Here is a 16394-nt window from a genome sequence, read left to right as displayed (position 1 = left end):
TGTCATTAGCCTGACTGCCCTCCAGAAAGATAGCATTTACATTCTGTCCATCAGGGTAGGAGAGGACCTTGGCATTTAAGTAAAGTAAACAAAATAACGACATCAACCACTAATTCTTACTGCCAAGTTTGGATGAGTTACCTGGGCCTCTCTTTTCTCAAAGTGATTATAAAGCTATGAGCATCCTGTTATGACCTGTAAGAGATTATAAGCAGAGTTATGTAAAAAGCTTATAATAGTTACACAAGGATTGTTCAAGTAAAGGCCTGCTTTACTTCAATCATATCTACGCTTTTCAATCAAAATATAATAGTGTCAGGGCCAGAGAGATTTGTGCTGAACGTATGGTCGTCTGGCAACTGGTTCAGCAACTGGTTTCTTAGTGCTCTGACCTCAGAAGTTAGAAATGTCTTCTGCATCACATTTCAAGAGGACATCTTTGTGTCCTGTTGCTTATGATGATAATAGCAAAGTAACTGTTTATTTAGTGCTTTGTATGTTCCAGACCTGTGCTAAGGACTTTATGTGTATTATCTTCCTTAATCTCTAGCACAAACTGCTGTGGTAAGTGTTGTTACCTGCGTGTTACAGATGAGGAATCTGGAGCACAGAGAGGTTAAGTAACTTCTCTGTGCTCACAAAGGTAGTATGTGGCACGGTAGGATTTGAACCCAGGTGTACTTTTTTAATTTATTTATTTATTTATTTATTTATTTATTTATTTATTTATTTATTTATGGCTGTGTTGGCTCTTCGTTTCTATGCGAGGGCTTTCTCTAGTTGTGGCAAGTGGGGGCCACTCCTCATCGCGGTGCGCGGACCTCTCACCATCGCGGCCTCTCTCATTGCAGAGCACAGGCTCCAGACGCGCAGGCTCAGCAATTGCGGCTCACGGGGCTAGTTGCTCCGCGGCATGTGGGATCCTCCCAGACCAGGGCTCGAACCCATGTCCCCTGCATTGGCAGGCAGATTCTCAACCACTGCGCCACCAGGGAAGCCCCCAGGTGTACTTTTTTGACATCAAAGTCTGTGGTCTGAGCCATTACGTAATATGGTCTCCCTGATAATCAGGCCCCTTATTACTGCAGAGGATCTAACCTCTATGCATACTTACCACACGTCTAAAATATGTCAGGAGGGGCTACTGTGCAGCAATTAAGAGTGTAGGTTATGGAGGCAGAAAACTCTGCATTTGATTTCATAGAAACATGGAAACCTCAGTTTCCTCATCTATAAAAGGAGTGTAATTGGACCTACTTGTAGGATTGCTGTGAGCTTGCGTGTCTATAGTGAAAGCATGGCGCTGGGCCTTGGTTAAGCACGAATGAGTAATAGAGAACACTTCATTGTCACTATTTAACCTGTTTAAAATTTTAGCTTTAGTTGGATGTGGATTTTTAAAACATGAATCTCCCTTTTGTTTCTAAAACTGTTCAAATCACCACATTTGGGGATGTTGTATCTCTTGCCCTCTCCAGATACAAGTCTGTCCTTTTTCTGGGTGTAGAGAGTACAATGGTGGGTTTGTAAATCCTACAGGGACAGCAGGTGTCACTCCAGTGTATTGGGTATTGCCCTTGACTTTATTTAGTATTTAAATTTCAAAATTATCATCTTTGGGGCTAAGGTTGTATGTGGCTAAGGCCATAAAATAGATGGTTCCCTTTATTTAAGTAGCTTCAAGTGCTATTCATTTGAGGACTGGATAGCTCTGGGATCCAAGCAGCCTGTTCCAGTATCTGAAAATACTGGATTGGTTGCATTTTAATCTCTGGAAGGTTTAGTGGGTTTGTTTTGCTTTGTTTTGTTTCCTGCTGTGTCACAAGAGGTTATTATTTTTGCTTGTACACTCAAATATATACCTACCTGTGTGCATACACACACTCTTGATCGGTAGGAATTTACCATCTTAGATATTCTGGAATTCAGGTTTTTAAGTCAGTGCTGCAGTCCCAGGGCCAAATGTATTATTATTAATCATGCATCACAAAAAAAATATCGACTAAATAGCTATCAGTGGGGCTGTAAGCCTTTGTTCTTAATCCTCAGGGGCCAGATACAATAGAATCAATTTTGTGGGTCCGTCTTAATGCTTCTTTCTTTTTATTTCAAGTGGACTTCATGTACTTTAAGGTACATCTCAAACCAGATGAGAAATTAGACTAGGCTGACTTAGTATTTTCCATCATCTTAGATAGTCTTTAAGTTTTGCCCAGGTATACGCACAGGGCCTGTGGCTGGTATTCTGAAAACAAAACAAAACGCAACACTGCAAATGATAAAGATTCTCATTTTTCCAAAATTAATTTCTAAATACCCTTAAGCCCCTCAAGTGTTGATCTGGTTTTTCCCACAGCAGAAAGCTTTACCTTGGATTTCCTGAAGGCGTCTCCTACCCAACACAGCTTTCTTTGTTGTTTCAGCTGATTGCACAGTCGCGTCAGCTTGTTTTCCCTGCTGTATCTCTGTAAATGCAGCCTTTCCAGAGAGTTGACTGCCAAGTCCTTCCTTTCTCTTCTGAGCGCCTACCACATTTTGCTCAAACTGTTGGGTAAATAGACCAGCCCCCATTTCAGAGTCGTGGCAAAAGAGCTTCGTGTTATCTCACTTTACACAATAACAAAAGGAAAATTCCAGGCTCTTAAATATGGCAGCACTTGTACTTATTTTCTTGAGAAATGAAAGAGCCATTTATAAGGACCATTGAGGATCCCAACATGTTTCTTTTGGAGTTTCGCTGGTTCCTAAAGGGTGGTCCGGCCAAAGGGTCAGTGGCTCTTGAACTGTTAGCAGGACGTTTGCTCTGTGATCTCTGAGAGGTACCGTGGACTTTTTGTTTGTTCTGGGACGAGAAGTGGACACCTGCTTTCAGAGATAATTTTTACTAGATTGGCATCTTCAGAATGTGTCTTGTCTGCTGGGGGAGGGAATCCAGCCCTGCCTTGTAGGTATCCTCATGCTTCCCGTCTCCAGAGTCTGGAGCTTTGAACACCTGTCCTCATTTTTTGTGCATTTAGGAAAGTGTTCAGAGACTATGGTGCATTTGCACAATAAATATAAATGTAAAACGTACATTTACATTTCTCTCCCTGGAAAGTATCTGTTGGGTATAGATCGGAATCCATAGTTAATTCTTGAAACTACCATTGGCTGATGGCATTTGTGTCTTCTTTCCTCAGTTATGGTGCTAATGGTTCCTTATAATGGTATGCAAAGTTCTTCCTTATCTACACCCCAGTCTTCTGTAATTTTGGAATCTTAGATCTGGATATAACCAGAAGAAACCTCTGAAACCTCTTTGATAGCATAGGAGTGGTCCCAAAGCACCCAGCAATCTGAAACAGTTGAAAACCTAAAGATACTGAGCTTTGACATCCCAGCGCCTCTCCTATACATGGGAGCTGTGAGCGGCTGTTGATGACTCCAAAAGGCCAGCCTTTTCATGGGACAGTGACAAGTGTGGGAGAAGCAACAGGAGATGGAGGATAGCAGAGAAGCAGCACAACAGCAGCAGTGGGGGGAGGGGGAAGTGGTGGTAATTACCGACAGAAATGTGGGGATTTACATCCCAGGCAATGAGAAGTAGAGAAAAGAGCTGGTAGTCATGTTAGGTGGTGGTAGGTGGAGGTTGTGGAAATGACAGACAGTGGGGCAGGTGAAGAGTAGGAGGTCTTGGGGCAACAGAGAAGGCAATTGGGGAGGGGGAAACAATGTGAGTAGTAAACCTGAACTTCGATACAAGTGTGCTGAGATGGCTACTTGAAGACGGGGATCAGCCATATAGACCTTCATGTAATAACCATGAAAATCGGAGGTATGAGTGAATGTTTGTCGAATGAGTGCATGTACGCATACACCATTTCCACCATGGCTCTGTGTGTGTGTGTGTGTGTGTGTGTGTGTGTGTTGGGGGGTGATGGGGGGGTGGGCCTGTATGAATAAGCACAAAAAAAACTGAAGGCAGTGTGTGCAAAGGTGAAGGCACACCTGGTCTGCCCTGGGTCTTGTAGCCGATGGGCTTTTCTGTCCAGGATAACCAAGGAACAGTGAGGTTGACTTGTGGTTAGATTCCACCACCAGTATAACAGGGACTGTAAGGTCAAGTACCTGGTGTGATCACCTGGTAAAGAGCAGCACATGGTGGGATACCAGTCAACAGCCAGACGGCCCCGGCTGAGCCAAGGGATGTGTGCAAACCAGCCTCTGGAAGGCACATCTGCGATCAACATAGGCAGGGGCGGAGGAGGAGCAAAATCAGAGGCTGGGAATTGTGCCCAGTGGGTCTGCAGAAGTCCTGCAGTCCCGTGGGTGGCCGGAAGTGCCTCTGTCCTGAGGTGTGAACATCTGACTGTTGCCAGTAGGTACAGATGGGATGGCGGTTGGAGGGCACGTGGCTGGCATTCACTCTGGACTGGGCTCTGTATCACAGCCAGTCACAGCTGGTGATGGGAGTGACCTGTTTACAGACAAGGAAGGGTGCAATATGCTTTAGAAAATTTTCCAATCCCTGTTTAAAATTTTAAAGTCTAAAATGTTTAAAGCTCTCTGGCTGACTCATTCCCTAAATATTCCAAATGGGCATTGTACTTTGCATCTGAACAGTGTTTTCTACTTTCCAAAGTGTATCTATAGGCATTATTCCGTGTGACTTTTTACAATATTGCTCTGATATGAGTAAGGGGTTGGGTATTTTTATCTGTCTCCATGTTACATGTAAAGAGTTTGAGACAGAGAGAGATATGAAGCAAACTGTCTAAAGGAACCCCACTGGCTGGTGGCTGAGAGGGAGGGGAACCCAGGTATCCTGAGTTTTACCTCTTGCCATGACAACGTAGTACTGAGTCATTGATTGCTTTTCCACGTGGTTGACTATGGCCCTGAAAGAGTGAGCCATGGAAAGTGCCTGTGAAGAGCTCCAGACAATCTCTTCTTTCGTGTTTCCGTGGGGCTGCCTCTCCTCTCAGAAATTTGCTCTTCATGCTCTACAGAAGCATTCCATGTAGGCAGTTTTTGGTGCTTAGGCTTAAAGTAAAAGAAAATGAACGTGGGTTTGGTTTGGTTTGGTTTGGTTTGGTTTGGTTTTGCCTTTCCTCGATCAGCGGATCTGAAACCCCTCAAGCCTGCTTCTTATTCTGCAAGAGATTTTAGTTCTGTTCCTCACAGGTCTGAGTATAATTGTGGACACATTTGTATCTTCGACCTTTCCCAGTCAGGCACGAGAGTGAGATTCTGAGATAATTTGAATTGCTGGTGACGAAGAACAGAGAGAAGCCATTTTTAAGAAATCAATTAAAAGATAACTTGGGGGCTTCCCTGTGGCGCAGTGGTTGAGAGTCCACCTGCCGATGCAGGGGACGCGGGTTCGTGCCCCGGTCCGGGAAGATCCCACATGCCGTGGAGTGGCTGGGCCCGGGAGCCATGGCCGCTGAGCCTGCGCGTCCGGAGCCTGTGCTCCGCAACGGAAGAGGCCACGACAGTGAGAGGCCTGCGTACCGCGAAAAAAAAAAAAAAAGATAACTTGGAAATCTAAGGAGACATCTGAAGGGGTGAATCATTCTTTAATTCTGAATTTATGTATATGATATGGATGATTTCTAACACACTGTTCTTCTGCAGGATCATTAATGATCCCAGAGCAAGAAAAAAAAATTTTTTTAAAGGAAGGCAGTTTATTACAGTCTTGACAAACACGTTGTGTTGGCATCCCTGTTATGCCCTGCATTTGTGAGTAGAGAGCAGGGTGCCAGGTTATCTGTGCTACGAGGCTGAGGTTGTTTCAGTTTAGACGTTGCCAGGCGAGGTGACTTATGCTTCTGCTCTCTGATCTGGATGGAGGCTATGAGGATGACCTCATCCCATTACAATTCGGGGCAACTGTGCTGGTGAGAGCCGGGCTGCTATTCCCTAGCGATAGTGCATTTTCACATCTCATTCATAATTGAAGGGAGTGAGGATCATTTTTTGCCCATTATAGGAGGTGGTTACATCAGCTCTCCTGTGACTTACCAGAGCCCTCATATTGTTGCAACTTAACAGCTGTAACCTAGTAGCCTACAAGATTTGCGTTACCCTGAAAAGTGCAGGTCCTCGGGGGAGAAAAGGGGATAGGGCTAAATCCAGAAAGTGAACAGGAGAAATGTTGCTGCCTTCTACTCTGAAAGCCTGTCCAAAAAGTTTCTGGACTCACCTGATCAGCCGTGACCATAACACAGTACTTACTCTTTGGGTTTCCACATCCTTCAGCATCTTCTGTGTGTCCCTTCTGAAGGAGAGAAAGCGTTTGAAGGCAGAGCTGGTGGGAACAGTGTTCTCCTTTCATGGCACTGCATATGGATGAAGTGAGCCTGGTTTTTAAAGTATCTTTTACTTGCTGACATTTATTATTATCATTTTACCTCCGTACAGGTGGTTCCAGAAAAGAAATCACCGAACACTGGGAATGGCTTGAGCAGAATCTGCTGCAGACACTTTCCATCTTTGAAAATGAGAACGATATCACCACATTTGTGAGAGGAAAAATACAGGTAGTGGTTTATTAACATGGAAACTTTTTTTTTAAAAAAAAAACACCTTTTCACTGGAAAGAGTTTCAAACTTACAGAAAAGTTGCAAAAATAAAATTGTATAAAACACACCTGTAGACCCTTTACCCATATTCCCCTGTTGTTAACAATTTATCCCATTTACTTTATTATTTGTAGGCTCCATTACTCTATTTTAGAGGAATTTCCCCCAGATGCTTCAGTGTGTATTTCTAAGAACAGAGCTCTTCTATTAAATAACAACACAGTGTTAGCAAAACACAGTTATCGCCTGCAGTAAATTTAATATGAATACTATAATAGTTGGCACATATTCCAATTTTGTTAAATGACCCAATAATGTCATGTATAGCATTTTTTTCCATTCCAGTGCAAGATCCAGTCTAGGAAGCTATTGGATTAGTTTTTTGTCTCCTTCAGTCTGGATCATTCAATTACCTTTCTTTGTTTTTTATGACATTACTGTTTCTAAGTGTATGGTTGTTTTTTTAATAGGACATTTTTCATTTGGGGTTTTGTCAGGTGCCCCTGACAAAAGATTTTGCTTCAGATTATGCATTCCTGGATGAGACACTTCGTAAGTGATCCTGTGTCTTTTCCTGAGTGTCTTTTCTGGAGGCACGTGACACCCGTCCACCACCCATTGGTGATATAAACCCAGCAAAGTGCTAGCCAATTTCTCCCCTGTAGAGTTACTAATTTTACCCTTGCAATTTTCTGTAGGAGGACACTTTAAGGTTCCACAAATATCCTGCTCTTTATCTACATTTCTCCCTTGCTTTAGCATCCATCAGCGATTTTTTTTGTTGAACCAATCTTTGTTGTGATGGTTTACAAAATGACGGTTTTCCAACTCCAGTGTTCCCTCACATTTACTAGCTGGCACTTCCACTCTAAGCAAGAGCCCTCCCTCTATTTACCTTTTTATCTGTTTATTATTGATATGGACTTGTGGCTTCCTGTGCTTTTCAGTAGCTTCTGTTTCATTGCTGGGCTTATTTTGGTACTCACCCTCTCCCAGATTTGGCTAGAGCCCCTATCAATTGCCTCCTTTTCTAAGTAAGATAAAATACTGAAACATTCATTATATTTTTTAAATTAATTAATTTATTATTTTTGGCTGCATTGGGTCTTCGTTGCTGTGCGCAGGCTTTCTCTAGTTGTGGCGAGCAGGGGCTACTCTTTCTTGCGGTGCATGGGCTTCTCATTGCAGTGGCTTCTCGTTGCAGAGCATGGGCTCTAGGCGTGTGGGCTTCAGTAGTTGTGGCTCATGGGCTCAGTAGTTGTGACACGCGGGCTTCAGAGCACAGGCTCAGTAGTCGTGGCGCATGGGCTTAGTTGCTCCGCAGCATGTGGGATCTTCCCGGACCAGGACTTGAACCTGTGTCCCCTGCATTGGCAGGCGGATTCTTAACCACAGTGCCATCAGGGAAGCCCCCCAACTGCTACTTCTTATTAGTGGTTCTCATTCAGTCCCTTTCATCTATTCATTTATTTATTTCTTCTTTTCATTCTTACATATTTTTGGCTCCCCATCTGAAGGCACTGATAACTTTGAAATGTCACATAGGCTGTAGATGTGTGTGCCAACTGGGAAAGGTATTTCCATCCCTCTTCTCTCTGAAGTGGCTTCTTCTCCTCCTACACAGAGGTCCAGTGCCCTCATGCTGCCTCCTGGCTGTCTACAGTTCCATAGGATAGCACGCTACCAAAGCCTGCTCACCCTCAAAGCAGCCGATGTCTAAAATGGATCTCCCCTGGCCTCCATCAAAGCCAACATCTCTATTCTCTCAGTGGAGTAGCACCAAAAGTAATTAGAGGAAACAACCTTACCTTAGATACTCTCAGGGAAGTACATTGCTACTACCGATGCCAGCCATTCAATTCTCCCATATGACAGAAGAACAGGAGTCAGCAACTTGGTACTTAGTGTTCCAAGTTAGTTTTGCTAACTCAAACAATTTTAGACTTAGAAATCTGTGACTCTGCAGGACACAATAAAGACTAAGATATGGCCCCTTAAGATACATGCTAATTTGGAAAGACAACATATACCCTTTTAAACTTTTTTAAAATTTTTATTTATTTAATTTATTTATTCTTGGCTGCATTGGCTCTTCGTTGCCGCGCGCGGGCTTTCTCTTCTTGCGGTGAGCGGGGGCTACTCTTCGTTGCGGTGCACGGGCTTCTCATTGCAGTGGCTTCTCTTGTTGTGGAGCACAGGCTCTAGGTGCGCGGGCTTCAGCAGTTGTGGCTCGCAGGCTCTAGAGCACTGTCTCAGTAGTTGTAGCACACAGGCTTAGCTGCTCCACAACATGTGGGATCTTCCCGGACCAGGGCTCAAACCCATGTCCCCTGCATTGGCAGGCGGATTCTTAACCACTGTGCCAGCAGGGAAGCCCTGGAAGGTGGATTCTTAACCCCTGGACCACCGGGGAAGTCCCTCATTGAGTTTTTGAGAAAGGCAGACGTTGGTTGACCTTTGGGATAAGTCTATCATGATAAGCTAGGAAAAGTAGTAGAACTAGCAAAATCTTTTCATTCTAAGTGAACTTAAAAAAATGATTAGTACCAATAAACAGATATTAAAATTTATATTGCTCTTTGGAAATCTTTTAGTACATAAATGCTGCTTGTTAATTGGCTTAGAATTGGGGAGTTGGCTTTGAAAATAATTCAATTTTTTTAAACTCTAGCCTTAGAAATGTTTTGTTCCTTTCCAATTATGTACAAGATACGGGAAAAAGCAGCTCTAGTCATAGTGATACCAGTTGTGTGTTTTGTGCTTTATCGCTTCATAGGGCATCATTGCAGAGTATAACAAAATCAATGATGTGAAGGAAGATGATGACACAGAGAAGTTCAAGGAAGCCATTGTGAAGTTCCACCGGCTGTTCGGAATGCCTGAGGAGGAGAAACTCGTCAACTATTACTCTTGCAGCTACTGGAAGGGGAAGGTTCCCCGTCAGGGTTGGATGTACCTCAGTATTAACCACCTTTGCTTTTATTCTTTTCTGATGGGAAGGGAAGGTGAGTTCTCTAGAATTTCAGAGGGAAGCTTTTGAAAGTCTACTGAGGTTTGCCTGCCCTGAATGCATAAACCACATCCAAACATCAACAGTAATAAATCTGTAGTTGTAACTGAGCCAGCACTATTTTGTGATGACTTAACAATTGAATTCAATCATTTTTGGCTCCACGGTTGTAACGAAATTAGTTATGAAGTAGGAAAGATTCACCAAAGGTATAATTCATTTAGTAGACATGGACTTAAATCCGTACTAATTGTAACTCAGAATTTTTGTGGTCCAGGTTTGTCTGTTAAAACTAACAAACAGAACAATGATAAACATGGGCACGTAAACTCAAAGGAGGTCAGTGAAATTGGGGGGCAGGGTTGTTAGTTTCCAGTATCTTGAAAGGATTTTGAGCAGCTGTGTGTTAACCCAGCCTTGTTCCCTGTGCTCAGCCAAGCTGGTTATCCGGTGGGTGGACATCACTCAGCTCGAGAAGAACGCCACGCTGCTTCTGCCTGACGTGATCAAAGTGAGCACAAGGTCCAGCGAACATTTCTTCTCCGTATTCCTCAACATCAATGAGACCTTCAAGCTAATGGAGCAGCTCGCCAACATCGCCATGAGGCAACTCTTAGACAATGAGGGGTTTGAACAAGATCGATCCCTGCCTAAACTGAAAAAGAAATCTCCTAAAAAAGTGTCTGCTCTAAAACGGTAGGTGTCAGAGACTTAGAGTCTTTTACAGACTTTAGAAACAGGAAACATATCTGTTCCTTTATGAAAGTTATCCTTTTCTTAACAACTTCAAGGGGTTCAGAACACTCTTCCAGGTATAGATGCAAAACTGAAAAAGACTACCTAAGGCACTCCCAGTTCATTAAGCGAGGCAGACACGACCAGCTCCAGTACAATGGGATGGGACCTCTTCTGTTCCTATGAGCAGAGCGCCATGAGCACACACATGGGGAGATGGGCAGAGTGTGTAGGAAAGACCTCTCAGCGGAGCTGCTTGGAGCTGGGCTCTCAAGACATGGTAGACATTACTCATTCAGAGTCAGTAGGATGGATATTTCAGGCAGAGGGAATAACATGATGGGAGAAGCACAAGGGAAAAGCACAGAAGGAAGTTAGTCCATCACACGTGTGAAAGGAGGCTGGGCATGAGATGAAGCGAGGCTGCAGAGAGACCTGGAAGTCTGGATCTGGGCTAGAGAGAAGGCGAGGGAAAAGCTGATGCTCTAAAGTGTGATGGTATGCATGGAATTACCCCTAACTGAGGTGGGGATGAGGGAAGGAAGAGTGTGTCCAAGGGATATGAGGGCTCAGTTTTGATCGTGTTGAGTTGAGTTGCCTGCAGGACATCAAACTGGAATTGGCAGTCATTGCCATACAGCTGGTACCTGACAAGAAGTCACGGCAATTAAAATGCCTTTGGTGGTTTGAGACATGTTTTGATAGAGTAACAAGAGGATGGGTTACTGCAGTGGGTTGAATAGCATGTGAAAGGCAAGGCAAGGCAAGGCAAGGGCATTAGGACAGTACGGACTGCTTTTTCAAGAAATTCAATGGTAAAGGAGGGGGCTTGCTCATTTTAGAATGAAAAAGATTTGACCAGAGGATGGTATGAAGTAGGCAGATGGGAAGAATTTGTTGGTGAGGGGTAAGTGCAGGGACAGCAGGGAGCATGGAGATAAAGCTAGAAGAAAATGAATAAAAAGTGACATCTCATAGGACATGGAAAAGGATGCTTATGTGTGCTGATACATCTCCCTTTGAAACAGGGAAAGGAAGTAGGATGACATGAGGATGGAGTTGGTTTTGGAGACAGGAGGGAGGGAATTGGAGCGCCTGTCTCTGCCCTGTGAAGCCAGAAACTGGATCGTCAGGGGGCTGAAGGAGCATACAAGCTTGAGCAAAGAGGTTTAAATAACTGCCATGATGAACAGGAGAAAGGAACTCATTAGGGAAAAGATCATAGTTTCCTGCGGACCCAGATGAGGTTAGATACTCTGGTTGTCCTGGAGGTGGGTCCTTCTTGTGTTTTGGGCAGTTTTATTGTCTACTCAATGCGGACAGTGCCAGTCAGCAGATTCATGTGGCTTGCGTGTATTTGCATTAGGTTGTTCTTAAAAGATAAGGCCCCAAGAGTGGCTCTGGATGAGTCATGGATAAATGTAATCATCTCTTAAGAAATTACTGTATTCTTTTAGAAAGAAAATTATTTCCTGTCCAGGCCTTGTTTTCCTAAGATCCTTTGACATTCACAGATACTGATTGCAAAATGGCTACACAAGGGACCTAAATATATTAAAATAATTTCATTACGCTTTGGGGTCATAGTTTGGAGTTAACGTCAGTAGAAAGCCAAGAAGGTAGGAATAAGTCTCACAAGATGGAGGAGGGGAAAGATGGGCTGGGGAACCTCCATTGCCGCATCATTTAGAGGTACTGAAACTTTTATTTTGTGTGGGGTGAGTTATTTTTGTTGCTTTCCAGCGATCTGGATGCCAGGGCAAAGAGTGAGAGATACCGTGCACTTTTCCGGCTGCCCAAAGATGAAAAATTAGATGGCCACACAGACTGCACCCTCTGGACTCCATTCAACAAAATGCACATTTTGGGGCAGATGTTTGTGTCCACAAACTACATCTGCTTTACCAGCAAGGAGGAAAACCTGTGCAGCCTCATTATCCCACTCCGAGAGGTAAGTGGCAGGTGAAAATGGAACTTTTAGGGTATTTTAAGAGTTTTACTGGTAATACTTTTCTGTGTATCTTTTACCAGCTGTGAGTTGGCTTTTAACCACAGGTGAGTGTTCATAATTCTTTGGTGGAATCTGCCACTCTTTATTTATTTATTTATTTATTTTGCGGTACATGGGCCTCTCACTGTTGTGGCCTCTCCCGTTGCGGAGCACAGGCTCTGGACGCGCAGGCTCAGCGGCCATGGCTCACGGGCCCAGCCGCTCCGCGGCTTGTGGGATCCTCCTTGACCCGGGCATGAACCCGCGTCCCCTGCATCGGCAGGCGGACTCTCAACCACTGAGCCACCAGGGAAGCCCTGCCACTCTTTTATTTGTTGTCATTGCTCTAAGTGACCATGGGAACTGCGAGATATTTTCTTCCAGAGACAGCTGATATTTTAAAATGTAGATTTCATTCTTGTTCTGGTAAGGTGAGGTCAACAGAGCAGATGACTGTCATTGAAAAGATTGCTTGCTATACTCACAGATTCCACTAGAGGGGGCACGCCATGCCGTGGGGACCACGCAGGGAAGCACCAGGGTGAGTCAGCCGGCAGAGAGGCTGGGGAAAGCATGGGCAAGAGCCTTTATTGTGGTTTCCATGGGAAGAAACAGATGAGGTAGGGTAAGCAGGCTTAGGATTGGCAAACTGAATAATTTTGGCAGGCTCCAGGGCAGAGGGCCTATCCCTAGTTGTCTGGTATCTGGCCCTGGGGTGATGAGGGCAGATGAATGTGGCCCTGAGTGTGAGAGCAGATATAGGAGGTCACTGGGGTATATATGGGCTTGGATTGGTTGGTTTGCCTATAAAAGGCCTGCTCACAGGTGAGTCCTTTACTATCTCCAGGGGTTGGCTAACTCTGGGTCAAAAAGGCCCCAAGATGTGAAAACATCAAATGCAGAAGCTAGAAAATGTAGTTACTACACCTGACTCACAGCCTGAGCAGCTTGGTCTTCAGAGGAGACAATCTAGGTTGTGAATCAGAAAGCCAAGTGTTCAGATCTGTTCGGTTTGTCGATTCCTTGCATTAGAACCACTGGGACCGCTGGCCACAGTGGCAGATTCCTGAGCCCACCCCAGATCTTCTGGATCGCTGCAAGTTTTGGAGTCTGTATTTTAATAGAGTTCCAGGCTGATGCCCATAGACAGTGAAGACTAAGAAACATTATTGTATCTGGGGTGGAGGTGGGTTCTGTCGTGTCCTCACAGTGATAGATTATTCTGGTACTCGTATGGAAGCCTTGCTGTTTGGGGTTGAGAAGCAACTCAAAGTTAGGATGTCAAGGGCTGGCAGACCCGCCGTCTCTGACCTGGTAACTTTCAACTTACTCTAGTCCTTTTCTAGAAATTAAGACGGTTAGAAGCTTTGGCTATTTAATCAAGAGTGACCCTTTATTAAGATTCTCTATAGTAAAGGATTCAAGTTTCCTTCTTTTCTCTTTTTAAAAAAAAATCATTTATGTAAGCAAATTTTCTTGTTTTTTTTTTCTTGTTTCAAAAATATTGCATCATTATCACAGAAAATTAGTAAAAATACAAATAAAAAGGAAACAAAATTCAGTCCTAGTCCCACACTTCAAAGACGACCATGTTAACATTCTGCTGTACAGCTTTTCAGGCTTTATATGCATTGCTGTGTATATGTCATTTATATTATTTAGATATAAAACATAAAGCATTTTTATTTTTTTCTTAATTCCCTTAACAGTGGGTGTACACTAAACTTTTCCCCATATCATAAAATATTCTTTTACAATGTAACTTTTAGTGACTGCATATTATTCCATTAATGGATATGTATAATTTATTTCTTCTTTTTAGGTTACCTGTGCTTGGACCTTTGCACTGTTTTTAGTTTTCTCCCAATCATATGTATAATTTTCCTTAATTGATAAATTCCTAGAAGTTTAATTGGTGGATCAAAAAGAATGCAAAATGTTAAGCAATTGAAAAATCTAGTTCTCCTTCTTATAGGGTGAACTAACTGGTATTATAACACATTTGGAGGCCAGGAATTGTTGGGAGTGAATTCTGAGATGGATAATTCATCAGGACTTACAATTGGCTCTGAAAGGCATTTCATGACTTTTGCCAGCAAACTTTGTCTTAGGGAGTTACTAAACTCTGTGTGTGTGTGTGTGTGTGTGTGTGTGTGTGTGTGTGTGTGTGTGTGTGGTGTAATTGACATAACATACTAGTTTCAGGTGAACAAAGTAGTGATTTGATATTTGTATATATTATAGAATGATCACCACAATAAATCCAGTTAACATCTATCACCATATGTATTTTTTTTTTTTAAGTTTATTTATTTATTTTTTTAATTAGTTTCTGCTTTATAACAAAGTGAATCAGTCATACATATACATCTGTTCCCACATCCCTTCCCTCATGCATCTCCCTCCCTCCCACCCTCCCCATCCCACCCCTCCAGGCGGTCACAAAGCACCGAGCTGATCTCCCTGTGCTCTGCGGCTGCTTCCCACTATCTATCTACCTTACGTTTGGTAGTGTATACACATCCATGCCTCTCTTTCGCCTTGTCACAGCCCACCCTTCCCCCTCCCCATATCCTCAAGTCCATTCTCAAGTAGGTCTGCGTCTTCATTCCCGTTTTGCCCCTAGGTTCTTCATGACATTTTTTTTTTTTAATTCCGTATATATGTGTTAGCATACGGTATTTGTAGTAACAAGGCTGCTACTAAAAATTTTCTTCATCAAGTACTACCTGAACATAGTAAAGCAGAGTGACCTGGACTGGCTAGGGAAACCCATCCTGGGATTAAGAATGTACCGTGAATGTGTCATTTATGAATCTGAGTGAGTCATCACTGTTTATTCAGAGAGAACTCAGGAGCAGAAAGGGGCTGGGAGCTGCTGTCCAGACGTCTTCTCTCCTGTTCCCCACCTCCCGCTTTGGTCCAGGCGCTCTGTGTACATTTTAGTGTGATTTATAATAGGATGGTGAGAGTTCGGGGGAATTGAGAGAATAGTGGTTAATGTCCTCAGCCCATCTTCTGCTTGCTAGTTTTCCCCAGCAGGCGGTAGGGCAAAGATCATTCAGTCGTATTTCAGGGTAAGTCAGAAGGGGGACGATGGTAGAGGCAGCATTTAAAACTAAAGCGTGCTGTGGTTGGAGGGTGCAGCTTTAAAGAAATGCTCAGTGAGACGGCAGTGCCCTGTCCTGAAACCTGATGCATCGCGGAGGTTTGTTCATGGTAAATCCCGAACCTCGACTAATGGAAGAAGCAAAGGACTTAATGTAATTTTTACTACCTCTAGGTATGATAATGACGGAAAAACACTAGGACGAGGCTCCCACCCTCCATCCAGGTCTGTGTGAGTAGAGGTGGGGTCTCTGCGAACTGACTTAAGCTGACTGATGAGCAGGACCCTCCGTGGGAACACTGCCCCCTCCTTGGAACGGCTACGTTTAGGATTGTGTAGACTAGGAATTGTTGTTTTGTTTAACTTTTTATAAATAAGTAGAAATATTGACTAGAGATTGTTAATATATATTCTACATACAGACTTAAGGTAGACTAAGTCGGATACATGTTAAATGTTTACACAGAATCATATTGCTGTCGATTTTATAGAAATTACTGAGGCAGCAAAGCAGGAGGATAAAGTGAAGTGATCAGGGTCCTCATTAGAGATTCCAGATAAAGTCTCTCTTCTCTTTCAATGATAAATTACCTCGTAAGTGTTCCGTACGACACACCAAGATTTGATTAAATTTGATCTATTTTGTAACCCAAGTTGGTAACGAAAATGTGTCTCATTATTCTGTAGAATATTCGGATATAGCTGTTGCCCGTTCCTGGTGGCACAAAGCTTATGGGGTAGAATTCTACTAGAACTCATTTGCCAGTGAAAAATAGGTTGTAACCCGTGGGAACCTTCCTAGGTTTTCTGAGGGATCTTTCTTGCTGCCTCTGTATTCATGATCCTGCTAGATACAGGACTTGCCACTTTGACTTCATCACGATGCACGTGATGTCTGTGTTTGAGGCAGAGAACTTGAACCTTTCATTCTCTTGACATCTGTCATTGAATCTCAGATGCCTGGTGACTAAAAGAATCCAAAA

General features: G+C 43.4%; 1 protein-coding gene across 1 annotated transcript in view; it reads left to right on the top strand.

Annotated features, from left to right (window-relative positions):
- Nucleotides 1–16394, top strand: part of TBC1D9 (TBC1 domain family member 9) — a 101600-nt gene that overhangs the window by 51655 nt on the left and 33551 nt on the right. Inside the window, exons 3-6 of the mRNA XM_081251097.1 lie at nucleotides 6406–6524; nucleotides 9344–9572; nucleotides 10012–10273; nucleotides 12056–12263. Of these exons, the coding sequence (XP_081107223.1) occupies nucleotides 6406–6524; nucleotides 9344–9572; nucleotides 10012–10273; nucleotides 12056–12263 (818 nt within the window). The remainder of the gene's footprint in view (nucleotides 1–6405; nucleotides 6525–9343; nucleotides 9573–10011; nucleotides 10274–12055; nucleotides 12264–16394) is intronic.

Source organism: Mesoplodon bidens (assembly GCF_964165515.1).
Source record: "Mesoplodon bidens genome assembly, chromosome: 1".
Classification (NCBI taxonomy): domain Eukaryota; kingdom Metazoa; phylum Chordata; class Mammalia; order Artiodactyla; family Ziphiidae; genus Mesoplodon; species Mesoplodon bidens.
Note: the sequence above shows the minus strand (reverse complement) of the source record. Positions and strands in the feature narration are given on the sequence as shown.